Source organism: Haliotis rubra, unplaced genomic scaffold (genome assembly GCF_003918875.1).
Source record: "Haliotis rubra isolate DU_JTF1 unplaced genomic scaffold, ASM391887v1 Scf145, whole genome shotgun sequence".
Classification (NCBI taxonomy): Eukaryota; Metazoa; Mollusca; class Gastropoda; order Lepetellida; family Haliotidae; genus Haliotis; species Haliotis rubra.
In genome coordinates this window covers 1,569,773-1,597,111 of record NW_025765392.1, presented here as the reverse complement: position 1 = coordinate 1,597,111, position 27,339 = coordinate 1,569,773, and the positions used below count along the sequence as shown (strand labels likewise).

The 27,339-nt window shown below is 39.9% G+C and overlaps 1 protein-coding gene across 1 annotated transcript; it reads left to right on the top strand.

The window, feature by feature from the left end:
* Positions 1-12,317: 12,317 nt before the first annotated feature.
* LOC124269502 (alcohol dehydrogenase [acceptor]-like) lies at positions 12,318-26,276 on the top strand. Its single transcript, XM_046704529.1, is given in 13 exon segments — positions 12,318-12,591; positions 13,049-13,193; positions 16,325-16,533; positions 17,227-17,373; positions 17,375-17,417; positions 18,394-18,522; positions 19,218-19,339; positions 19,616-19,783; positions 23,476-23,626; positions 24,002-24,138; positions 24,740-24,914; positions 25,278-25,500; positions 26,013-26,276. Coding segments are annotated over 12 exon segments (1,773 nt in total). The 5' UTR covers positions 12,318-12,591; positions 13,049-13,054; the 3' UTR covers positions 26,143-26,276.
* Positions 26,277-27,339: the final 1,063 nt, after the last annotated feature.

Sequence of the window (27,339 nt, the reverse complement as noted above, 5' to 3'; positions counted from 1 at the left end):
AACTAATTGGTCTCAACACAAGGCTTGCTGTTTGTTCATGTGACAGTCTGGTATCCATAAGCTGCATCAACCGAATATGGTTTTCTTAACGACAGGTAGACTACGTCTTGTGTCAAGACGTGAGTGGTGCCCTGTTGTAGATAATGGTTAGTTGGTTTATTGTCTAACGCATCGTTCTACGCCATTGGGATACAATGACATGTGTCAGTCAAGTCAGCAAGCCTTACCATCCGATCCCTTTAATTACGACAAACTTGGGTTACTGAAGAACGGATGTTCACGGGTTCTGTATATAATGTCTCCGGAGAAATTATATTCTGTTCCAATGGACATTGAAATAAATGTCTGCCAAGATTTTGTCCCATACCTGTTTGCAGCATAGCATTTAAACGTTGATTTTTCAACATGCTGAGTCACTGCGTACGCACAATGCACGGTTGCACCAAGTGTTTATATGAGCAAGTGATAGCTAAACAATTATTGTGAGTTGTTCACATTGAAAATACACTTGTTTGAGTGTCATGCTTCCAAAACTGCGCGTAATACGTCACCATGCACCTAAGATTAAATCACATCAGTATCTGGGATATGTCTGCATGTTTATATATGACTATATAGTTAAGTGGGACTATTTTATTCCAGAATACATTCATTTTACGTTTACCAGTGGTTTATATAAGCAATGATAAGTGCAAATGTCTTCTTACCTAAATGTTTATTGAGAAGTATGAAAGACTCTGTACCTTCATGGCCTCGAGTTATGGGATGATCACTGCCTACTGCCCCCGTTGGAAATGCCTCCTGCACGAACTAATTGTTCATAAGATCGGGTGGGTGGCATCTCATGCACAAAAGTATAAAACAGTCCAGTTTAACGGTGCTTTTGAAACAGTCCTCTTGGAAACAGATATAGATATAGGTTCACTGGAACAGATGTATTTGAACAGTCCAGTCAGTTCGTTAATGTCTTTGGCACTCTTGATGCCGATGGGAATGTTTTTCCAGAGTGACTTTTTATGAAACACCAGTCGTTATTTGACGAACAAGCAGACGCTGACTTCGACTTAACTTAAGTTCGTGTGTTTATTAACGCCGTACTGCGCAATATTTTAGCTGTATTACGTCGGTCTGTAAATAATCGAGTCTAGACCAGACAATCCAGCAAGCAACAGCATGAGCATCGATCTGCGCAATTGGGATACGATGACATGTACCGTTAGTCACCTCCAACGACAAGCATGGGTTGATGAAGACCAATTCTAACCCGGATCTTCGAGGATACTTTACCTGCGTGAATACTATAGCGAATGGGTGGAAGCCATCTTTACAAAAAGAACCACAGACATACAATTCCTTTATGTTATAGAGTCTGTTGCGTTGAGAAGGCTTCTTTCACATGGACAGGAGTGCCCATGAAGGACAGCGTTGGAAAGATCTAGTACTATACATAACCGTGAATACACAATGCCATTTAGAAAGTGGTCAAGCGTAACGCATGTTATTTTTTCATGATTACACTTTCTCAGTAAAGTAGAGAATCTAGTACTCGTGTTGAGTCCCATTCAGCATTCCAAATATAACGTGTTATGTAACCGGATTTGGATAGGTGTTTGGTTTTGGATCCATATCATACTGGCTGAAAAAGAATATATACACCATATACACAGGTAAATATTGTGTTCTTTATGTTACTAAACTCAAATTGATAATGAAACATTAAAAGATAACAAAGATGTACTTCATTGTTCATTAGTTCAGGCAATAAGAACTCACTCTTTACATATATTTCCCGACTAATGCATTATGGGTATAATAACACAACTCATTTGTTATTGTTTGCCAGCATTCAAGAAGTTGGTGAGTCAAAAATAGCATACAACCCATTGGATGACATCTTCCTGTTTCGTTCACAGAGTGAGGTTTTGATGTAAACTCTTACACCGTTATCAAGCTATTGATTGTGTTGTCTGCCACGTCTCCATATAGACGTCTTACTGATTGGTTGGTCGCCATTCTAGAAGTTGGTGCTACGTCCTTTACATGGACATGACGCTTTCACATACACATCATCGACATACACAGACTCGGTAAACGTCAGCTAAATCTACGGGACATAAATGTACCTCTGAACCCCAGATTCCGATGCTACTCCTGGATTGTCAAACTCAAGACGAAATTGTTTCTGGTATATTGTTCTGTTGGACTTAAGCATTCTATTGCTGAGGCTACAGGAGTACTTTGGGTACTCATTCAAAGGGTCCTAATCTCTAAGACTACCAATTTCTGGAGGAACTCACGGAGAGAAGTACTAACTAAAACTAAATTTTATTCTTGTCTTGGACAATGGGTTTTAAGTGTACAGAATACAACAATATAGGAGTACTAGTTAGCTGGAATACTGCAGTCATCACTCAGTTGTTTCTAGTATTGTCTCTAGTATCATTTTCGCCACCTTCTCTGCAACCATGATGGTCGGTGCGTTTGCGTTCCCATACAGTATGGTCGGCATTACGAAGGCGTCCATGACTGGCAGTCCAAAAACACCTTTCACCCTGTAAATAAGTGACAGAACCAATTAACCTTTTCGTCCATATCGTGACTAAAATAGGAAATACGTTAACAACAGATAATATTAGAGTATAAAATCTGTCGACAAAGGACAGTAAAGCAACTAGAATATCACAATTTGAGAAATTAAAACTAGCATTTAAAATTATGACTATTTGGGACAATTCAATATAAAAAACGGTCTATAGATCGCAAACAACTAGAGGTAGATCACCATACTAGGGACAATGGGGCTAACAGTGCTTTTGCTACCTGCACAGACCCTGGATTTACACCATGTGTGTCAATAGTTGATAAAATATTGATCCCTTGCGATGGAAAATCAATACTGAAGCAGGACATAAGGGAATATAAAAATGGAGGATCCGCACCTTTCAATAAATACTCATGAGTATACCTGTTGTGGCCCATGCGACATCGTCACATAATGTAATCGATAAAGGTGTAATCGATGTAACATCTAATGGCAGGTTTATAATCAATGTGTGGGATAAGAAGTAGTGTCACATATTTGTTGAGTGCTGCTTTAGCTGCAACATCAGTCATTGTGTTACCAACGATTCCAACATGGCTGGGTAACCGACATATGTCGTATTGGCCAGTAGCAAGAATATTAAATAATTCAATAATTTCAAATAAAAGTAGATGATATGCTTTTAATAGTTTTAAGGCACGTTAGCGAGTCTGAAAATAATATATATAATGGTTATGTTTAGGAAGTTTATTGATATGGCGTTTGCCTCGGCTGTGAAGTGAGAGCTGTTATCCGGTAATCTAGAAGATATTGTTCTGGATTCAATGACAGTGGCACAAGCCACTGGGCCACCATCCTTGGGACCATCTGTAAGTAAAGACTTATGATGTAATTCGTTCGTTTCTTATTTTTAAATGTTGTCAGTGTTATGTCAACTGGTAGCCTCACCAATTGTCAGGGAGGAGAAGAAAGCATGCAGGAAGGAAATATATTATCCAGGTCAATGCCAGCAGCAGAAAGGAAAGTTTTGACTCTTATTCCTTGAGGCGTAACACGAAAAGACTTCTTGTACAAATCCTCATAGAGTGGATTAAAAACACAGTTATATGGTCCACAGAAACTCCTGTAAATAAAATATACTGCCAATAGAACTGTATCCTGTACATACTGAAACATGTCACAATGTGTATGTGAACGCTTATTTGGGATGAAAGTGGATAGTTAGCCATTATGTCCATCAAATAATTCCTCAAGAATTGTTAACTTCGTCTCGTGATACTTTACTGAAAATTCACATCAAAAGTATGGAAATATATCTTATTCTACCATGTCTACGTGATATACTCGAATTTGACTGGACAATCAATAAAATTAGACACTATCAATTTGGATTGAAAATGCGTCTGATTTCATGACCGCTTCACTGCGCACATAAACAACACTGCTGCACTAATTCAGCTTGTCCACCAGCATGGCCAAAATCAACACAACAGGCGTGATGGAAATGATAATATAACACGAAAAATACAATTATGTGATTTGTTTTCCTCCACAGTTATTAGGGAACCTCACTATCATATTACCTTCTATTATTAATATTCAAATCGTAGGTCGATCAGAAAAAGATCTATTCTTCGATTTTACAGGGTTCAGATTTGAGGGTCAGTCAAGTATTTTCTCCATTGTCACTTCATTTCAACCTTTCGCGAAATGTGACACAATACTGACTCATCTGCCATTTCAAACTGTTGCGTAACTGTCAACAACTATTTCCAAGAAAATAAGTAGGTCAGACGATTCCATTATAGTGTTGTCAGGTGGGTACAGTACCATGGCACACAAAATAATAGATTGGTGTGGAACGTGTGTAGGTGGGCTAATAAATACCAAGCTCTTGTGTATTACATTATTGCATTGAATAACAGTAGTTTGTTTTCTTTGGGCAGAATAGTTTTATGTTGCAATGTTAAAAAACATACTATTCACACTTTGCTAAGGAACAAATCATGGATTCAACAGAAAACAAATTTGGTTTAAATATCTAAGCGTATTGTAAGCATGGATCCTAGGTTTCAGTATGTCATTTCATATTGTAGAACCTATAGCTGCTATTGACAGGTGCTGTGTACTTGTCACTGACTCGTTCCATGATTTGCAAAATGGTTGATTGGTGACATGAAAACCATTTTGATGGTTTTTCATGTATCAAGTGCATAAGGTTAAAGTGACTGTTTGCCTAAAGATGTGTTACCATATTATTACTCGTCGAGTTTTAAATAGATACAAATTCAAATTATGAATCTATGTTTAAGTAAAGTTGCGTAGTTTTGTGATCCTTAGCAAAGTGTGAGGAGTATAGTAACGGCGCCTATCACTCCCTTCACAGACGAGTTCAATTCGCCTCTCGTCCCATGCCAGATACTGCTGCGTAAGGAGGGTGTTTGTCCAATATAAAAACGCATAGCTCGGTTCTGCAGTGAGTTAACGACTTGACCATTCCTCGTGTAGTCCAGGACCTCTGTGAGCAGAAGTCCGAGATAGGTATACGAATCTGTAATATCCAGCTCAATATATCCACACTTGAAAGTATACGCTGTCCTGGCTGCTCCATTTTTCCTAAAATGCACTACTTTGGACAACCTGTTTTCTACACACCAACAGTTCAGGACATCCAGTAACAGAATCAGCTCTTCGGTAACCGCGCAATAGGACGACGTCGTCGGCACATGCGAGTATACCTATCTTCTGACCGTCCAGAGAACGCCAATATTGATATCATTAATCTGCTGGATGAGATCATTAATAAATATCTTAAAAAGAAGGGGTGATAAAAGGCATCCTTGTCACAATCCACATTTCACATCGAACCAGTCTGTTGTCAGGCCATTCAATCATACACACCACCGCACAAAATCATATAGAGATCTTAAGGCACTGAACATATTACCATATAAATCAATGTCTCTAAGCTTGCTCCACATTAAACGCCTATCTACACTGTCATAGGCCTTCTTAAAATTGATAAAAGCTGTAAAAGTCCCGTTTCCCATGTTCTTCCTCGTCTCAATGATAGAAGTAAAAGTATACACATGTTCTCTGGTTGATCTCTTCTTCCGGAAGCCGTTTTGCTCGTCCGCTAAAATACCGTTCAGTTCAACATGGTTACTGAGTCTAGATTTGAGCACCGTATATAAGGCCGTGCTCGGCAATAACGTGAAGCAGGCAATCTGGGTTCTTCCCATCCACCCACCCCTATTATATGGAGTTAATGAATTAGTCACGCGTGATAAAATAACAGGTGTTGGGTCAAACTAGATACCCATGAACAAGAGACAAGATATATACTCTTCATAAAAAGAAACTTGACATACTGTTTTGGAGTTTACTGACTGAGTGCATATAACTGATTCAAACATGACATCATTGCTCAGTTACAGTAAAATCATCACTTCACAAATGTCCAAAACATGATTATCCAGAACGTGTTTGGTAAAACCACAGAGTGCTATTAAAGCCACTTGGTCAGTGTTCTGTTTCATGTGCGAAACAGCTCTTTATTTCTTACCCATCTATAGACTAAACCTAGTCTGGTGGTATATTTTCTTGCGTAATTTATATAAATGACCAGTCTAAAAACTATTATCCGGTTTGGACCAGTTTGCAGGTTTCAGGCGGCATGGCCAAATATTCAGAAATCATCATTTTGAGTAATATAGGAGTAACACAGCAACGAGCGAGTATGTATTAAGCCTTTTATTTTGTATTTCATGTAAATCTAGATGCATAAGTATCAGTTGAGGCATGTTAAGCGATTATAAGTTTGTTATTGTAATCTAAGAAGTAGCGCTGTTCAGCTTTCGATCAGGCATAATTCACGTACAGCACTTTATGGCGTATATTGCCTTAGACTTCCATGACAGCATGTGATATTTTAAGTCCTTTATGATTTAGGTGTTGTAGAAACACAGTTTGCACTCTTGTTAAATGCGTAAGTCATTTAGGTGTAAGTTTGCCGAACTTTCATGCTCAAGTTGGTCTATTGAAGCGCTCATAAAATAATGTGCCGTTTACATGCAGAATAAGCTTTACGGAGTTGCTTCCCTTTAACCGTTAATCTATCTGAAATTTATAGAGCTTGTGTAGCCTATTTCAGTGTGCATTTCATTATTTAATGTTTGGGGATTGTGTTGTTTTCTGACATTGTATTGATGTTTAGGATTGTGGCAGACTATTCAGGATAATACTTGGTGTAGGTACTGGGTGGACTTTAAGGAATATATGAGGACATATACTATTGTCAATGTATTTTGTAGTTGCATGTTCAGTTTAGGTTATCATTAATATTGTGACAGTTTTGCATTGGATAGAAGAAAGGAGATGCCGAATGCTGTCTTGAGGAATGTTTTGATACACTTGCTGAAGTGCTGTGTGCAGTTCTTGTAGTGTTGAGGTGGCGGATTACGCTGGCGCAAGCGTCGATCAAGAGTATCCCATAGATGTTCAATGGGGAACAAATCCGGTGATACAGAAGGCCAAGGTAACAACTGAACATTGCTTTGCTTGAGGAAGACCTGTCAAACACGTGCACTGTGAGGTCGAGCATTGTCATGCTCCAAGTATCCCGTTGATGTAGGGAGCGACGTGACGTTGAACGGGTCTTCTGGCAAAAAGTCTGGCTTTCCATAGCCAATTGTGCACTGTCTGGTCGGAGATTCGGAGCAGGCCAGGGATTTGGATTGTTGTGGATGATGCGGCTGTGGTGTTTGAACGAAAATGTCTCAACCGGATGTTGCGATCCTGGGCGGTGGTGGTAATTCCAGGTCGACCTGACCTGGGTCTGTCATTAACACTCCCAGTATCGGGTCCGTAGGTTTGAGATGGTCTGTCTGGACACGCTGAAGTGCCTTATCACATCATGCTGCGATGTCCGTCCTTGTAAACGGCCGAGCTTGTAAACATCTGAGATTCTGTCAGTCTTTTCATTCTCTTGTCGTCTATAGTGGCTTAAAGCAATGCATATGCAGTACCATTGATGTGGCCTTTTAAAGCCTACAGCCATAGGCTTCAGCTCAGGGCGATACACAATTTCATGATGCTCGTGCATTTCATGTAGGGTGCGTTTTAGCGATTCACTACAGACGTGAGTGCAACGTTACATTTTTGTTAAACGTTTCTTTTTTTAAACGTTTTGTCGTCGGCAACCATTCCCCCACATGCTGGGATTCAGCATGGATTGGTTTGTGTCAAATATTTTCCTAAAATTCAGGGGTCGGTCCTAGGGCCGGTCCTGTTCACACTGTACATAACAGAGCTCGGAAGCGTAATTGATGATCACCGTATGAATCGTCATCACTATGCAGATAAAGCACAGGTTTACAGATGCTTCACTCCTGACAAGGACCAAACAGATATTGCCTCGAGAGACATGTCCCAATGCTGTGTCAGTATCAAATCCTGGATGCTAGTAAATAAACTATAATTGAATAGCAGCAAGACCGAATCTATTCTCGTGGGTCCAGTGAAACGGAGGGATCTGTGTGCTATTGATTCCTTCGAGATCAAGTCTTGGTGTAATCCTGGACTCAAATTTGTCACTTGACAATCATGTCTCTAAGCTAGTTAAGACCTGTTTCATCTCACTCCGGAACGTTGGCAACATCCGTCAATACCTGAAAACTGGAACTGCAACAACTCTTGTTCTATCCCTTGTCATGAGCAGAATTGACTATTGCAACTGTCTGTTGGCCTGCGCAAGTCTCAGATACGAAAGCTACAAAGAGTCCAGAATGTAGCAGCCCGCAAGATCCAGGAAGAATGATCATATTACTCTTCTATACTTTCTACACTGGTTTCCCGTGGATTTCAGAATTGAGTTTAAACTTCTCTGCCTTGTCTTCCGCTGTCTGTCTGGAACTGCCTCTACTTATTTCTCCAGTCTTATTTCTCTGTACAAGCCTTCTCGTTCGCTCCGTTCACAAGATAAAAGTCTTCTTCTTGTCCCTAAAACAAGAACAGTGCAGTATGGAAACAGATCCTTTGCCTATGCAGCACCAGTGGCCTGGAACAAACTTCCACAGAATCTCAGGGACTGTACTGACTTTGTCACTTTCAAATCCCACTTAAAAACACATTTGTTCAGGACAGCCTTTTCAACTATAAATGTGTAATTTGTTACATTCTATCTGCGCGTTGAGCATGGACTGCAACGATACCAGCGCATACCAACTGTGTTATGATGATGATGGTGATGATGATGATGATGATCATCATCATCATCATCATTTTATTTGAGAATACATTCATTTTATGAACGAAATTTACGTTTACCAGTAGTGTATATAAACAATGATAAGTGCATTTGGGATATGATTACATGTACCGTTAGTCACCTCCTACGACAAGAATGGCTTGCTGAAGAACAATTCTAACCCGGGTCTTCTCGGCTACTTTATCTGTGTGATTACTGTATCGGTTGTTTGGACCATGTTTACAAAAAGAACCATAAACATGCAACTCCTTCATGTGAGAAGGCATTTCTTTGACATGGACAGGAGAGAGCATGAAGAAAATGAACTTGTAACGTACGTAACCGTGACCGTGAATACACAATGTCATTCAGAAAGTGGCCAAATGTAACACATGTAATATTTTCATGATTAAACTTTCACAGTAAAGTAGAAATTCTAGTACTTGTGTCGGGTTGGGTCCAATTCGGGATTCCAGATATAACGTGCTATAACGTCATGTAACCGGATCTGGGTAGGGGTTTGGTTTTAGGTCCATATCATGCTGGTTGTAATAAAAAAAACACCATATGCACACGTTAATAGTGTGTTTCTTTATGTTACTATTCTTAAATTGATAATGAAAAGATCTGGTGATTAAAAAAAAATACTTCATGGTTCATTAGTTCAGGCAATAAGAATTCATCTATTACATATAATATTTCACGACTAATGCATGTATGAATGTAATTAACTGCTCATTCATCGGCATTCTAGAAGTTTGTAAGTACAAAATGAAGCATAACAACTAAAGGTAGATAACCATGCCAAGGACAATGGTGACTCACCCTGCTTTTGCTACCGGCTTGGACCCCAACTGGATGGCGATTGTAGTTAAATTTAGCCTAAGATCAAAATCACACATTTTCTGTAATCGAGATACGTAGTATAAAAATACTTTGCATGAAATTGGACTTACATACCCTCTCAGGAGGACAATAATTTTATGCTATTTTAACTCCCTTGGAAGGTATTGTCACTAACAGTCGACAGTTATTTATTCATTCTAACAAATTAAAATGCATTTATTATTTACAATAAAAGATCATAATTTATCATTAAAATCCATTGCTTTTACAAATGCAATAATAAAATATTGGAAATATTGATCCCTTGCCATGGAAAAATCAATACAGTCAAGCAGGGCATCACAATGGATACTGAGGATCCTGACCTTTCAATACATACTCATGAGTATACCTGCTGTGGCCAATGCGACACCCCTTCAAATCTTGACTGACAACCCAGATAGGTGTAGCTGATTGTGGGTTAGTTTTATGTAGTTTATTGACCCCAAATTGGGTGTCCTACTTTTTTTGCATTAGATCCCGTGTGTAACATCTAATGAAAAATTTAGAATCACTGTATGGGATAAGAAGTGTTGTCACATATTTGTTAAGTGCTGCTTCAGCTGCAGCATCAGCCATCGTGTTACCAACGATTCCAACATGGTTGGATAACCAACAAAAGACGATGTTGTATTGGCCAATAATTTCAGTTAAAAGTGGATGATCAGAAGTCAGGTCTTTAATAGCCTGAAGGCACGAAAGCGAGTCTGAAAATATTGTTGAAAATATATTGTTTATATTTGGGATGTTTATTAATATATTTAAGAGCTGTTAATAAGGCGTTTGCCTCGGCTGTGAAGATAGAGCTGTTATCCGATAATCTAGAAGATATTGTTCTTGATTCAATGACAGTGGCACAAGCCACTGGGCCACCATCCTTCGCTCATCTGTAAATAAAGGCGTGTATGCATTATATTTACTTTTTAACTTTAGAAGCGTCAGCGTGAGGCTTTAAACTACATTCAGACCAACTAATGGCAGCGACCTCATGGCCTTGACCTATTCTCGGAAATTAAGAAAGCGACAGGAGAGCTCCTGACAGTTTGTGCAAGGTTAGCCATGGTTCTATGACTGAGATAGAATCTTTGATATCTAATCATTGGTAGTTCGCAAAATGTAAGAGTAGAGTCCGTGTTGTAAGAACTTAGATACTGTTGAATTTTGTGCCCTGTCAGCTTTACGATTTCACGCACCTCTACGCCTGCGTGCGACAGAAGAGGTACTGTGGTGGTTCTTACACACTCATCTCCAATCACTGGATCGTCCAGCACACTTCTCTACTCCCTGAGCCATATAAAACACTTTGTTTCAATCGTTTCAGAGTAAGTGAGTGAGTTTAGTTTTACGCCACATTCAGCAATATCCCATCTATTTGGCGGCGGTCTGTAAATAATCGACTCTGGACCAAACAATCCAGTGATCAACAGCATGAGCATCAATCTGCGCAATTGGGAACCGATGACCACCCGATCCTGATAAGCATGGGTTACTGAAGGTACATTCTAACCCGGACCTTCACCGGTCCCTAGTTCAATTTTGAAGAGTGCATTATTTGCATCAAAGGAACATTGTTAACAGCTTTGTTCCGCGCTAGTCTTCATGAGAAGATGAAGCCCAAGTGTAATAAGTGTATGTCTTATCTATATTGATATACAACAATGATGTTTATATATGTCTTCTAAATGTATATTTTCTCTGTAATCCAACATGGGAGCAGTGGGGTAGCCTAGTGGTTAAAGTGTTCACTCGTCATCCCGAAGACCCTCATTGTACATTTTTGTATACGATATCTTTCAAGTTAAAAAAACGTTCTAGGATAATTTTGAAGAATTTGCCATGAACACCTTTCCTTAATATAAATATATTCCTGCAATTAAACGCTTTGTTGTAGTTGGCGTATAAACAATGAAAGCGTCCATTACGTTTCCATCGATATGGAATCAAACTCCTTTGTGAATGCTTATTTGGGAGGAAAGTGAATAGTTTGACAAATATGCCATCACGTCGTCTCGTGATCCTTTACTGAAAACTCAAAAGTATAAATCATAGTCACACGGTTTCATAACACTTCAACATTTCTGGTAAAGGTCCACAGTTGCAACCCTTTTCCGTTTTGTAAACGTGTGATAACATTACATATGTCATCATCACTTATTTCATTAATTTACTATTTATATCATCGTCATCAAAAACGTCACTTGTTGACATCACATGATCACTGTTCACAGAAAGATCTTTATCACTAATGCCATTAAATTCAGACTGTATTCCAGTCGTCAGCTTATACATTTGGGCCTCTGTCTTTGTTGTAATTTGATAGTTCTTTGACTTGTTTCACAAAATGTAGTTTTAGAACTTAATGCTTGTATGTTTTCGTATTCATTCTTCCCGTTACTTCCCGTTTTGAAAAGACTTGCTGAAATAACAAAACGTAAAAAACCACTCTTGGTCACTAGCAGTTTAAAGCATCATATGTTTCACGTTGTCACACCACACTGCATACCACATTCTGAACCTGAACACGTCCAAATATATTCAGCGCTATATACTTTCACTCAATATCAGGAGCAGTTGCAGTCACGCACTAGTAACCTAGTCTTTTTTCTTGTAGTGCCCATTAATCTGTCTGTCTCCTCCCTCCCCAACACCGGAACATGGTTACCCTACACAGCTGAGGTGGATTGGGATTGACAGTGATTGCGTAATCACAGAGTGAGTCTCCATTCCCCAAGGTTAGATTCCTGTACAATTGCTCAGTACGGTCAGCTCGACATTTACCTCAGGCGGCCTTGAACGTGAAATACATGGACTGATCTAGTCTGTGACCTACATACACAGCTCAGCACGGTGTAGGCTTGAAGGGTGTAACACAGATCTCGTCGTTTGCTGTTCACTCTAAGAAGCACACAACGATTATGTAAGTTTTCTTATTCATTGTTTCGCATCGAGTTCTGACTGACTGTTAACGGCTGCATTATGTCCTGGTCTTGCCATGGTACGTTCTGATTAGTCATGTGCATGTATTTCTCGTTCAGTTTCCATGCAGCATTGAAGTTTGTCTGGCTGAGGCAAAGCAGTGATTACGGCAATGTTTCACTCTATCTAGCGAACAAGCCCGCATATCACTCCATCCAATTCATGTGTTCATTTGCCATACAGGATAACATGGTTTAGCTATCACCCAAACAGAATGTGCTGTTGTCAGAGAATGACAACAGGGATAGATCTTAGTTTTCATTTAGGCAAAAGCTGTTCTTAAATTGCTCGACTTGGAAAAGCACAAAAGTATGCTTACTGTGTAAACGGCGGAAATACTATGCTGTCTATTTTAACAGTTTTTTCAAATTCTCAAAGAGAAATGTCTTACAGAATAGAAAACCATGGACTTTTCAACGACGTCACTGCTGCTTGTCGTCAATATTGCAATCCTCGCCATCATCGTCAGTGTCTTCGTCTTACCTGAGGACGACAAAAGAGTTCTATCTCCCGACCTGAGAACGTCTTATGACTATATCATAGGTAAACTTGATATATTCAGGTATTTCTGAAGTTCATTTTCAAATGACTGCTATATCATCATTTTGGTTATTGCAGTACTGAATTGTTTCAATAATGGTTGTAGAATAAAATCATGTTAACATTGTATTATGTAGCTCAGTTTTGGCAGCACTGTTTCAAAGACCACGGGAAATGATATGTAATTCTGTTTTGTGTATAAGTAGGGAGGTACATTCATTTTGTACATACAATTCATTGTTCGAGGACTAACGTGATCGCTGACTTGGTTGACACATGTCATCGGTTCCCAATTGCGCAGACTGATGCTCATGCTGTTGATCACTGGATCCAGTCTCGATTATTTACAGACGTTTAAACACGTTTTCACGGATGTACAATGAAAATGCATTGATCTTCAGCTCAAGGTGTATGTGCAGAACGTGAGCAGACATAGAAGCACACAGCATACCCCATCAATTAAGTTGTAACATACATACATACATACATACATACATACATACATACAGACACACATACATACATACATACATACATACATACATACATACATATACAGATACAGACACACACACATATATTCATACAGACAGACGCACGCACGCACGCACACACACACAAACACACATACATACATACATACATACATACATACATACATACATACATACATACATACATACATACATACATAAATGATATATACATAGCACAAAACATGGATTATTCCGCAATGATACGGGGACAGTTGTCAAGGAAATATCAATATAAACCTAAAGTCGTCTTAAATAATGTTATCGCACACATAAGTGTTTGTCACACATTAAAATGCCTGCAACTGGTACAGACCCTACCCGGCAGGGCGTGTCAGCAAGTCCTGTACCCTATCTCTTGCCACCCCTGCCGCAGACCGTGCCCATTCTATCAGCGTCTGCTTATCGACACTGCTGCGATGGATGTTGGGTTGAATTACGATCAAGTGTAAACAGATATCATTTATAAGACAACATGGGATGGAATGTTTTGGATTGTGATTGTACCAACCAGGGTGCCGTTCCACTAACCGATCTTAGCCCTATGCCAATCGTAAACCCCTAAAATCCCAATCTTAGCGTGACGTTACGATCGGCATACCGTTCCACTAACCAATCTTACCCAAGTCAATCGTAAAGTTAAGATTCAAAGTCTAAGTTGCTCATGACCAACTTAGGATAGCTAAAATCAATCGTAGAGAAACCAAAATGGTAGCTTTCCTATTCTGTGTGCAAAATAAGAGCGAGCATTTCACCGTGAGCGTCCCCTAAAGTCCCCCATGAAATGAATTTGTATATTTCTGTGATGTAAACAAACACTGCACTGAAGCCTTACAAATGTCAGGCCAGTCTGACCACTGTCGTCATGGGAACACAACCGAGCGTGTCGGTATAACACATTTATACAACAGTATTGCAACGTCATGGTTAAGAATAGGGACAGCCGTAAAGTGAACAATGTTCTGAAGCAAAAAGATACAAATATGTTTGATTTCACTGCGCATATTTGGTGGGGGATTCTAAAGGCAGGCCGCGTGTTATTCAAGACCACTGACAGATTCTACATACGTTATAGCCTCGTCACGCCTTGTTTATTCTGATTGACAAGGTTAAGGCACATATTAAAAGCTCTGACACAATTGACATTTTTAAAGTCCAGACTTAAAACATGTTCTCTGTATATTACTTATAATCTCGGCTGTAAATATTCTCGTGTAAATTAGCTGTACACAGCGCTTTGAGCATGCCCAAGGATGTGGAATAGGCGCACTATAAATATGCATTTATTATTATTATATTATGCTTGATACCCAGCGTTCACACGCACTTGCACCTGAAACCAAGGTGCTCACTACCCTAATATTTTGCTCTAGGTTTTTTCTCCACGTTTACACTTGGTTGGAAAAATACCCATGAAGGCCCGGGTTAGAATATTGAACTTCAATAACCCATGCCTGTCGTAAGAGGCCACTAACGGGATCGGGTGGTCAGGCTCGCTGACTTGGTTGACCAATGTCTTCGGTTCCCATTTGCGCAGATCGATGCTCATGCTGTTGATCACTGGATTGTCTGGTTTAGACTCGATTATTTATAGCTAAGATACATAGCGTTCACTAACATGAACGCTCATGTTAGTGGACGCTATGCATCTTAGCTAGATTATTTACAGACCGCCGCCATATAGCTGGACTATTGCTGAGGGCAACGTAAATCTAAACTCACTCACTCACTCAGTTGGTTCGTAAACTACTTCCATCATTTGCTAGACTATGCAAAGGGAGATAACTCGTGCCTCGCATTCCTCTATCTCTCGCACGAAAGAGTCTCAATCTAAGCTTGGATCGGATCGTAAGATCGGGACCGGCTACGATCGGCCTAAGATCGGTTAGTGGAACGGGTGTAACTTTTAGCTAAGACGATTGTAAAATTGGCGTAACTTGCTAAGATTGATCTTAGTTAAGATCGGTTAGTGGAACGGCACCCAGGTCTTAAATGTGCTACTTGTCACTTATTACTGCAAACGACATCTGGGGATAATGTGGACGTGGTTCCCTACATACATACATTCATACATACACACACATGGGGAGTGATATTAAAAATTCTGATACTTTTTCTGAATATGACTTTATTTAATATGATTAGAGTAACTTCATTTTACTTTACGTAACTGGAGTGGTGGGGTAGCCTTGTGGTTAAAGCGTTGGATCGTCACGCATGGGTATGATGTGTGAAGCTCATCTCTGGTGTCCCCGTCGAGGTCAAATGGTGAAATAGACTCTTCCGTCTGCCATGTGATGTAAAAAGTGTTGATATGTAAAATTGTAAATCTCGGGAGTACGAGGGTATTTGGCAAATATGATCATGCCCTCATAATCTTAACAAACTTCATACTTGAATATACACTTTGTTCTTGACGAAATAACAAGAACAAAAAAACAACAGGCATAATGTTTTATTCAGACATTCTTCATGAGAACATATTTCTGTTAATGAAGCTGATATGTGATGAATTTCCATTAGTTTCATTTTAAAACAAGATGGCCGCCGTGTCTGACCGCCCTGTAATAAGGTACTGTAACACTATATTCTATGTCACAGTAGGGGCAGGGTCTGCGGGATCTGTTCTGGCGTCCCGGCTGTCCGAGAATGGTCACGTGAATGTCCTGCTGATTGAAGCTGGTGGTGATGACCGAAACCAAGAGACACTGGACGTTCCTCTGCTGGTAGCCTTGAGCCAGAAAGGAATATTGGACTGGGCCTATTTGACCGAACCCCAGCAACATGCTCATTCAGGACTAATAGAAAAGGCAAGGTCAACAAATACGTCTCTGATAGGGCAGCACTGCGATGCATGCTATTTCTGTGAAGGTCGACCATTCAGTAACTATTAGATAATGTATCCAGGCACATACGGTTGTGTTCATACATATTATTGGCGTTGAAACATTTGTGACTGTACATTCCCAGTTTCTTAGTGTGATGTTAGGCATGCTCTTTCTAAAAACATTTCAAATTGCGTGATACAACACTTCCTAAGATATCAAGGTTGCAACATTAAAGTAAGGCTTTCTTACTCATTTTGGGAGACAAGTGGAAGACATTTCCAGGTGTGACGAATCAGTGAACAACTGACTTGCTTTGTGTTTGTTTCGAGTGCAAGGGTACGGCAGCATATGCTCTCCTCTTGGCGAGCCCGTGGTAATATTGTAATTCATAGAAACATTTGATTTAGATTTTTGCAGAGAATTCTTTGTGAATGTCAAAAGGTTTTGTCGCTTTAACGACAATGGTCATGTCTTAACCAGTTTTGCAGCCGTGTTTTAGTTTGAATTCCATGTACTCATTTCATTCCTGTTCAGTGAAATATATGTATTTACTTGATGTCCCCTTGACGTATACACGGTAAGAGATATTATTATCTTCTGTATCTACCGGTGAATAGAGAACAATTATAAGATTAAGTGATAATTTATATCAGTACTTCGGCAAATGATTTACAGAGGGGAGCATGGCCACGTGGTAAAGTCTTGGGAGGAAGCAGTCAGTTAAATTATATGCAGTATGTCAGAGGTCATCGCCATGACTACGATAGCTGGGCAGCCAATGGATGTGAAGGATGGAGTTACCAAGATGTTCTCCCGTACTTCAAAAAAGTCGGAAGACATACAAATTGAGAGATTAAAAAACTCAGGTAAGTGTTATACCATATTCATTTCTGTATTACATATTACGACGTTCTTAAGTCAATATTACTAACAATATCATATCGAACAATGTTCGGTGGAAAGCCCAAAGTAACACAGGCTCTTGACCTTAACCACTTAGCAGAATCAGTGCATGTTGAGTAACGAGAAAGACAGCAATATCCCTGCTATACAACTAGAAACGCGTGGATATCATGATTCAATACCACTGGATGTACGATCGATAAAATCGTGAAACTATGGTCCGTTCACTGCAAAATCGTACCAACGATAGATTGACTATACGTCCGAAAGCGACGATTAGTAATAAATGGCATTGAAAGTCAAGCATTCGGTCATACTAACTGGTCACAGTGATCTCATCCATTGTTAAATAACCTTTCAGGAACTTGTGTTAATGCATGCAGCGACCAGTGTGTGTGTACTATATAACAACAGCTGAGGCTATCACGGATTAAAGGGTAGTCTCAAAACTTCTGTTCTGTAATATAGTCGTTGTCACTATCACTGTCACTGTCAACTGACATAACAATTTGACTACATCATCTTAACCACTCCACGTCAATGTATGAAATGTTGGTGATGAGTTGTTTGTAGATTTGGGCTAACTTATAGATTACGAGGTTTACGATTACAGACGCCCATAATGATGGGAATGACTTCACTAAAACTAGGATTGATTTATCAGAGAACAGCTTAGAGGTGTATCCCTCTAACGCGAAGACGGTTCCTTCAATTTCGGATATACAATCGGATAGGACAAGACAAACCTAAATCCAGAAATAAGGCCTGTTTTATCACTATTAATAGGAGAAGACCTTCCATGTTTCTTCTTTTTAAACCGTTAAAACAACCTTTAAACTATCACATACTACATTCACGCTGGTTTTCCCTATTGTATTTAACATCACGTAAAAGAATTCGTAACAGAGATAGTTTCAGCTATTTATCATTCCTTTCAAGAATATCATGGTCAAGGTGGCCCGCTGGTTGTGACAGAATCGAGTTCAATACCGCTCGCTGATTACTTCGTCAAAGCGGGAATTGAACTCGGGTACAAGGAAACAGACTACAATGGAGAAAATCAGGAAGGCAAGTGTCTGAATGCGAATGACTATATACGAGTGTGTGTAGTTTTGCATCAGTTTGCGTGTCTTTTCCATTCTGGAGAGGCACTTGGTATCAGTTTCAGGTATTAGTTTCAACTAAATTTGTAAAAGCACCCTCGTATAACTGGATTGTCTGGAAAATACATTACGTCGTGTAAACGTGTACAGTGTTACTCTGCAGTGAAAATAGCATGCAATTCAAGGTGAGTGAGATACAGTGTTTCCATGTGGAAAATATGTACTGCACTGTCAGCATGAAAACGGGACGCGGATCCACGATTAGGTGTCCTCGTCGGGACAAAGCTTCGATTTCGGGCTTTTATGAGCTTTTTATCGGCTTGTGTACACTTTCCTATTCTGGAGAGTCCATGGAGGTCCCTGTTCACCTGTAGGTGTGGCTCTGCGACTGCTGACCTGTTTGTCTGCATACCAATCTCTCTCTTGTGACACTCTTTTTGTAGTTAGCCAGTCAGCTAGTTTTTGTGTCTGGATATATATATATATACATCTGTGCAATTAAAGGAGTTCAATTTTGTAACCGTATTTGGTAATTATCTCTGTCAACTTGAATTGTAAATAGTTCCGCAGCAATCATCGGACTCAACCATTCCTGACAACATATGAATTAAATCTGCAAAAACTATCTTGCACATTGCCAGACAGCCCTGACGTTTTCAGGGTTTAGCAGATCGCAGGTTTCAGTCGGGAATGGTGAACGAATGAGTACTTCAAAGAGGTTCCTGTGGCCAGTCATAGACAGACCCAACCTGCATGTCCTGGCCAACGGTCACGTCACGAAGGTAGCGTAAACGACCCTTCCACCTTCTTAAGGACACACACACACACACACACACACACGCACATACTTTAGTTCAAAGTGGCCCACAGCCATGTCACAAAAGTAGTTTATTACGGTCGATGTATCATATGAATTGCATGAATTACTAACGTTTCGTTTCACAAATATGTAAATAATGACACAGTGATCTAAAACATTCGGACGACAGTAGGAAATAGGCAAAGAATAAACAGCACTTACAAACATTACCAGTCAAATAATACCCATGTTGTTACAGGTAATGATTGAAAATAAGCAGGCAGTTGGAGTCGAGTATATCAAAGATGGCCGTCTCCACAGAGTGAGCGCATCAAGGGAGGTAATCCTGTCAGCTGGTGCAATTGGGTCGCCGCAGTTGCTGATGCTGTCTGGGATAGGGCCAAAGAAACATTTGGAGGAGATGAAGGTAAGAAATATCAGCGATCTCATGCAGTTTATTCAAATTACTAACTTGACTTGCTGTTCTCACCACGAATATCACAGCTGTAAGTTTGTTTGTTGTTATCCAACATAATTATTATCAATGCAAGAGGAAAACAACAACAGTTACTCGTATTTAAATAGACGGATTCCATTTGGCATAATGACAAAATAACTATTCAAATTTTATGAATGGGTAACTGAAATGTAAATTAAGTAATGACACCAGGTGTTCGCTAAAAGACCTTGTTCATCCAGTCTCGTTTTTAAGGTAGGATGACACGAAATTCCATATATGTGTGTTTGGCTATGTACGTATGTTGGTTCGACCAAACTACTTATGTCTAAGAGCACAGACATATTCAAACTTAACTATATATGAGATTTACCAGTCCTCTGTGGTCGTGTCCCTGGTCACTATACTCCTAAACATATACTGTCCTTAAATGTATTCGAGAATGTAACTTCAACGATGAGATTCTTTAACCCCAAGTAAGCAAGATACCAGTGCAGAATCTCTATTTAAAATACTAAGATCTGATGTGATTACCAAGTTGTCATCGTTGTCCATTGAACCAACATGAGAATTCTTGTACATATTACTTGTAATATTCAGCTAATGTATTCAACACTCTATCTGGTATTTCATTTCCCTGAGGAGACACTAGCTTACAGGCAACTATGATAAAATTCTTGCAGGTAAATATCAAATTATTTTTACAAAACCCATCGCAATTAGACTTAACAGCACCGCGACCTTCTGATTTAAGGTTTCCGGAAATATTGTCCTGGTGATACTACAACTGGTTCCGCTGCAGAGGCGCTGTTCTTCTTGTTTCGTATTTTTCATCTGACCTCCTTGTCTTTGTTTCTTTCCTGAACCAATCAAGTCATTTGAGAAATCAGGAATGTACAGTTTCACAATTGCAGAGTTTAATCAACACTTGAGTAATGCAAAAGATGGCTTTTTGTTCCCATAAACAAACACAACAATATCGTCAATTTACTAACATTATATTTCCGATTAGAGTAAAGTGTCTTCCACACATCATAGTTTAACAAAGTGAGCACTGGTCCAGTCCATCCACTACCCAAGAACATTGTGAGCGGGACCACATGAAGTATTACAACATATTTCATTAGACACCTTACCTCCCATCCTTTAGCTGACAAATGACCTTCTACGTCAGCAGAACCCACTTCGAACCCCAGAACACTTCGAATGTATTTTGTGCATGATTGTGGTCAAAAGCATTGGGTGCTCGATCCCCTGTTTTGTCACCCGTTAAACACGTGTTTGGTGAAACAGAGCTATGGAATTACTTTCATCGACATTTAAAGGCATCAGTGGGACGAAGGTGACAGGGCTGCATTAATGCACAAGGTAGACACGCTCGCTATTGACCGTGTGAACTTGCGTATGTACCATAACGCCAGAAACGTTTTAACACTGATTCTGTTTGATTTTTGTGTGTCACAGTTACTTTTGCGTTTGAGTAGATTTCTTGTTCGGGCGAGTACAACTGCGGAAACAAATTGCATATTTGACCGTTTTTAAAATTATATCAGATCATTGATATAACTCATTCCTATGCTGAACTGCGAGGCCATTATTTGGCGAAGCCGAGCAGAAATTCCTACTCATTAGCATTGAGGAAACAGAACACCTGGAACAGGAGGACAGTTTGTGCCTATGGTATCTATTTCTTGCCAAAACATTCAGATCCCGAAATATCACATAGAAACAAGTAGCACTATATTTTTATCTCAGTAAACCTCAGATTATAATTGCTTAATCCTTGTCAAACTGTCTTGAGTGTATGTAACTGTAGCTATGGTCGCCATGCTCCATGATTCTCTGAGGAGACTAGAGAAATGTCATATTGACTTGAGTGTATGTAACTGTAGCTATGGTCGCCATGCTCCATGATTCTCTAAGGAGACTAGAGAAATGTCAGATTGTCTTGAGTGTATGTAACTGTAGCTATGGTCGCCATGCTCCATAGTGCTCTAAGGAGACTAGAGAAATGTCAGATTGTCTTGAGCGTATGTAACTGTAGCTATGGTCGCCATGCTCCATGATGTTCTAAGGAGTGTATGTAACTGTAGCTATGGTCGCCATGCTCAATGATGCTCTAAGGAGACTAGAGAAATGTCAGATTGTCTTGAGTGTATGTAACTGTAGCTATGGTCGCCATGCTCCATGATGCTGTAAGGAGTGTATGTAACTGTAGCTATGGTCGCCATGCTCCATGATGCTCTAAGGAGAGTATGTAACTGTAGCTTTGGTCGCCACGCTCCATGATGCTCTAAGGAGTGTATGTAACTGTAGCTATGGTCGCCATGCTCCATGATGCTCTAAGGAGTGTATGTAACTGTAGCTATGTCGCCGTGCTCCATGATGCTCTAAGGTATGTAACTGTAGCTATCGCCGTGCTCCATGATGCTCTAAGGAGTGTATGTTACTGTAGCTATGGTCTCCGTGCTCCATGATGCTCTAAGGAGTGTATGTAACTGTAGCTATGGTCGCCATGCTCCTCTAAGGAGTGTATGTAACTGTAGCTATGGTCTCCGTGCTCCATGATGCTCTAAGGAGTGTATGTAACTGTAGCTATGGTCGCCATGCTCCATGATGCTCTAAGGAGTGTATGTAACTGTAGCTATGGTCGCCGTGCTCCATGATGCTCTAAGGAGTGTATGTAACTGTAGCTATGGTCGCCACGCTCCATGATGCTCTAAGGAGAGTATGTAACTGTAGCTATGGTCGCCACGCTCCATGATGCTCTAAGGAGTGTATGTAACTGTAGCTATGGTCGCCATGCTCCATGATGCTCTAAGGAGTATATGTAACTGTAGCTATGGTCGCCATGCTCCATGATGCTCTAAGGAGTGTATGTAACTGTAGCTATGGTCGCCATGCTCCATGATGCTCTAAGGAGTGTATGTAACTGTAGCTATGGTCGCCATGCTCCATGATGCTCTAAGGAGTGTATGTAACTGTAGCTATGGTCGCCATGCTCCATGATGCTCTAAGGAGAAAAGAGAAATGTAAATGTATTACAATTTGTCTCCTTGCAAAGTGCTGTTAACTTGCTTTGATATAACTGAACCTGCTTCTTTTCTGCTAATGCTGAGGTTTAAACTAACTCTTCAAGGTTTTGAGAGTTTGGATGGTGTTATGTATTTATTAAACGTTTTCAAATGGAAAGAAAACTCTTTCTTCGTTGTGCTAAAGATTATCATTTATATTTGAGACAGGCACTTGGTGATGAACCTACGCTGAACGCAGCAATACATCTCTCTTGGTTCGGGTTTTATGGCGCTTTGGAATCCAAAAGTGGAATAGATATATGCTTAGGCCTCAGAATCGTGACAAAAGTTCACAGTGTGTAAGCAGGGATTTGGCAGATTTCATCCTTAGTTAACATTTTCGGCCCGTTTGTTAATGTTACTGATACATATGCTTTGATAATACACGCCTTAGTCGATAGCCCTTTCCAATCAGTGATGAAATAAGGTAAATTGCTGTTACATTTTGCGAACAACTGGTATCACTACTTTTTAATTCATTAACCATGTGCTCACGGTATGGTCCGAAGTGTACTGTGGACTCCAATGAGTACATATAATAGTGAAAAGAGGCTGTCACTTTAATTGATTATTGCAATATATGTACAGATACCAGTTCAAGCAAACCTCCCAGTTGGTGAAAGCTTACATGATCATCTGTTCGTCCCCGTGGTGTCGACAATTCAGAAGCCTATTTCCCTCACGGAAAAGAAAAGAGACTCAACACTGACGTTAATGGAATATCGTGTACTCAAATCAGGTATGTTTTTATTTCTTTAACGTATATGAATCACAAAGCTGGTACTCTCATGAGATAGACATTATTCAGATTCTGACTTTGAGGACGTTTGTCAACGTTCTCATTTTTCTATCAGCTTTGGGAACTTTAATACCATCTCCTTCTGTTTCAGCTGTGTATCCGAAGTGTAATTCCCATATCAATCCCATGTACATCCGAACAAAATACAGAAAATATAGAAAAAAACACAGCTCAAATATAAATTAGAATGCCACTGTTTTAAAGAGAGATGTAAACAATTTAATCGATACGTATCTGTGTGGCCTGCAAGGCAACCACATTTTGACAGGCGAGTGAATAGCATTGACAAAGCTTATGACATGCCTTTAACTGTAGGTCTCCTCACATCAAGCGGAGCTTTAGAAGCCACTGCATTTCTCAAGACCAAATCAGAGGAGCCAAGTCCAGACATTCAGCTTCAGTTCTACTGTGCTTATATGGATCTAGCAGGGGTGATGAACATTGACCAAAAGGTAAGCATGCTTTTTCTTCTGTAGGAATCATTATCGGTCCTAACTATCCAAGAGTTTGGTTTGGGTGAGTTAGTGAGTTTAGTTTACGCCACACTTAGCAATATTCCAGCTATATGGCGGCGGTCTGTAAATTATCGAGTCTAGACCAGACAATCCAGTGATCAACAGCATGAGCATCGATCTGCGCAATTGGGAACCGATGACGTGTGCCATCCAAGTCAGCGAGCCTGACCACCCAATCCCGTTAGTCGCCTATTACAAGCATGGGTTACTGAAGATCAATATTCTAACCCGGACCTTCACGGGTCAGTTTGCTTTGGAATAAGAGCCGACGAAATTGAATGTGTATCCCGATTTCAAGACATGTAACCGTTGCATGAAGAATATAGGTGGAACATTGCAATGGGCAGACATGACATTTTAAGTATTTCTGGCCAGCTTTAGATCTCTGATCATACTTCTGTGGGTGCCATAAAGCGCCATAGCTGGTGTCATCAATGCATAGGCCTTATGGTTTCAGTGAAGGTATGACAGACTCACTGACTACACGCACTGCCACTAGCATGACTTGAAAAGTATAAACCATTTGCTTTTTGTTCAGATAGTCGATCATTTCAACTGGACATCAGCCCAAGAAGGATTCACAGCCTTACCAACTTTACTACGTCCAAAGAGTGTTGGAACAATCCGCCTAAGAAGCACCAACCCATTCGAGTATCCTGTCATCGACCCCAACTACCTGTCTCATCCAGATGACGTCAAGACTTTAATCAGAGGTGAAAACAATACCAGCTGTTAAGAATCTGAAAGGGTGAAGCAGCTACTTTTTTGACATATTGTTGGTAACAACTAGACCCAGTGTCTACTTACGTTCAGGCAACATCATTTATTAGGAATCTTGTAAATTTATCGAACCAAAACTTCTACCATCAAGGATGACAGATGTTAAGGTGGGGAATAGGGCATACTCATCTCGTGTCATCATTGTAACTTTACCATTGTTATGAGATTGAACTGACACATATGCAGTGTTTAATCTGTTTTCGAAATACATATTGTCAGGTTTAAATTAGTACAGGTCTCCATAAACAATACCTGGAACTATCCAGTAGATTATATCAGACATTTCCGTTTACCAGGAGTACGTGTCGCCCAGAAACTTCATCAGACCAAGGCTTTCAAAGAAATAGGAGCCAAGCTTAATGATAGGCGCTTCCCGACATGCACCACTATGAAGTACGACACTGATGCATACTGGGAGTGTTACATCCGGGCACTGGCCGTAACAGTCTACCATCCAACCACCACGTGCAAGATGGGGAAGCCAAGTGACCCCACTACAGTTGTTGATCCTCAATTGAGGTGGTTGAATTTTGAAATCTTTAAATTCGTTTTGACGTTTCATGGGGCATTTCTAAACATAAAATCTTTTTTCAGAGGTTCATTTGAAGTCAACTGAGAAAACAATTTTGGAAATGCTAGTCTTTCTCCTAATTTCCACAATTTTGGGATAAAACATTTCGACAAGAAGTAGGCATCTCCATGGGCACCTATTGTGCTTCCCAGCTTGCGGATCTGTTTCTTTATACATATGAATCAGATCTACTCGGCTTGGCAAAATCAAAACAAGGTAATTTGGCCAAGATGTTGATCTTAAGGGTCCGTTATATCGATGATCAAATATCGCTCTACAATCACCAAATAACCAATTCCTTTATACACTGATTTAGCCACCTGAACTAGTAATGTTCGTTGACGAAGGAAATAGTGTGTTAAGATTCCCAAATGACTAATGTCTGGTTGTTCCTGTGACATGTCTCAGCCGAATCTTGTAACATCAATGTGAATGTGTGTTTAAATGTTATATTTTACAGAGTAAAAGGTATTGCCGGACTGAGGGTTGTGGACGCCTCCATCATGCCGGCCGTCGTGTCAGGAAACACAAACGCACCGAGCATCATGATAGGAGAGATGGCAGCGGACATTATCAAAAGTGCAAAATAGGGCACACAAAAACATGCACAAGATGGAAATGTTAATTATCTTGAATGTAATAACCATGATTATACCTTCAGTTTTTTAAATGTATACATCATATGTAGTTCGGTATTTGATACAATAAAATATTAAAACAAGAAGGACATTATATTGGGTGAATCATTTGTATTTGAACACAAAGTCGAACCTGATTTTGACTGATATCGCCCCAGTTGCGCACGTCATTTAAATTGCCATTAACAATGATGAGTTCTGTTCTCCTAAGACTTTTGATGCCAACACATCCAATTACACTTGCACTTCAAAATGATGACGTTGTGTAACGCAAACAACAATGGGAGGTGCTATGTTCTCCTGGACGCCTGTAGACCATTGTTGGACCATAGGTGCTGGTCAAAGAAAACCTTGACTCCGATGTTAGGCCTAGGTGAAGGTCACGTTAAAGTCAAAGATTGGAGTCACAGAATGATGTGTTGTTAACTTTCAACCGTTTGCGTACGGCTTTGAAACTAATTGGTCTCAACACAAGGCTTGCTGTTTGTTAATGTGACAGTCTGGTATCGATAAGCTGCATCAACCGAATATGGTTTTCTTAACGACAGGTAGACGACGGCTTGTGTCAAGACATGAGTGGTGCCCTGTTGTAGATAATGGTTAGTTGGTTTATTGTCTAACGCATCGTTCTACGCCATTGGGATACAATGACATGTGTCAGTCAGGTCAGCGAGCCTTACCATCCGATCGCGTTAATTACGACAAACTTGGGTTACTGAAGAACAGATGTTCACGGGTTCTGTATATAATGTCTCCGGAGAAATTATATTCTGTTCCAATGGACATTGAAATAAATGTCTGCCAAGATTTTGTCCCATACCTGTTTGCAGCTTAGCATGTAAACGTTGATTTTTCAACATGCTGAGTCACTGCGTACGCACAATGCACGGTTGCACCAAGTGTTTATATGAGCAAGTGATAGCTAAACAATTATTGTGAGTTGTTCACATTGAAAATACACTTGTTTGAGTGGCATGCTTCCAAAACTGCGCGTAATACGTCACCATGCACCTAAGATTAAATCACATCAGTATCTGGGATATGTCTGCATGTTTATATATGACTATATAGTTAAGTGGGACTATTTTATTCCAGAATACATTCATTTTACGTTTACCAGTGGTTTATATATGCAATGATAAGTGCAAA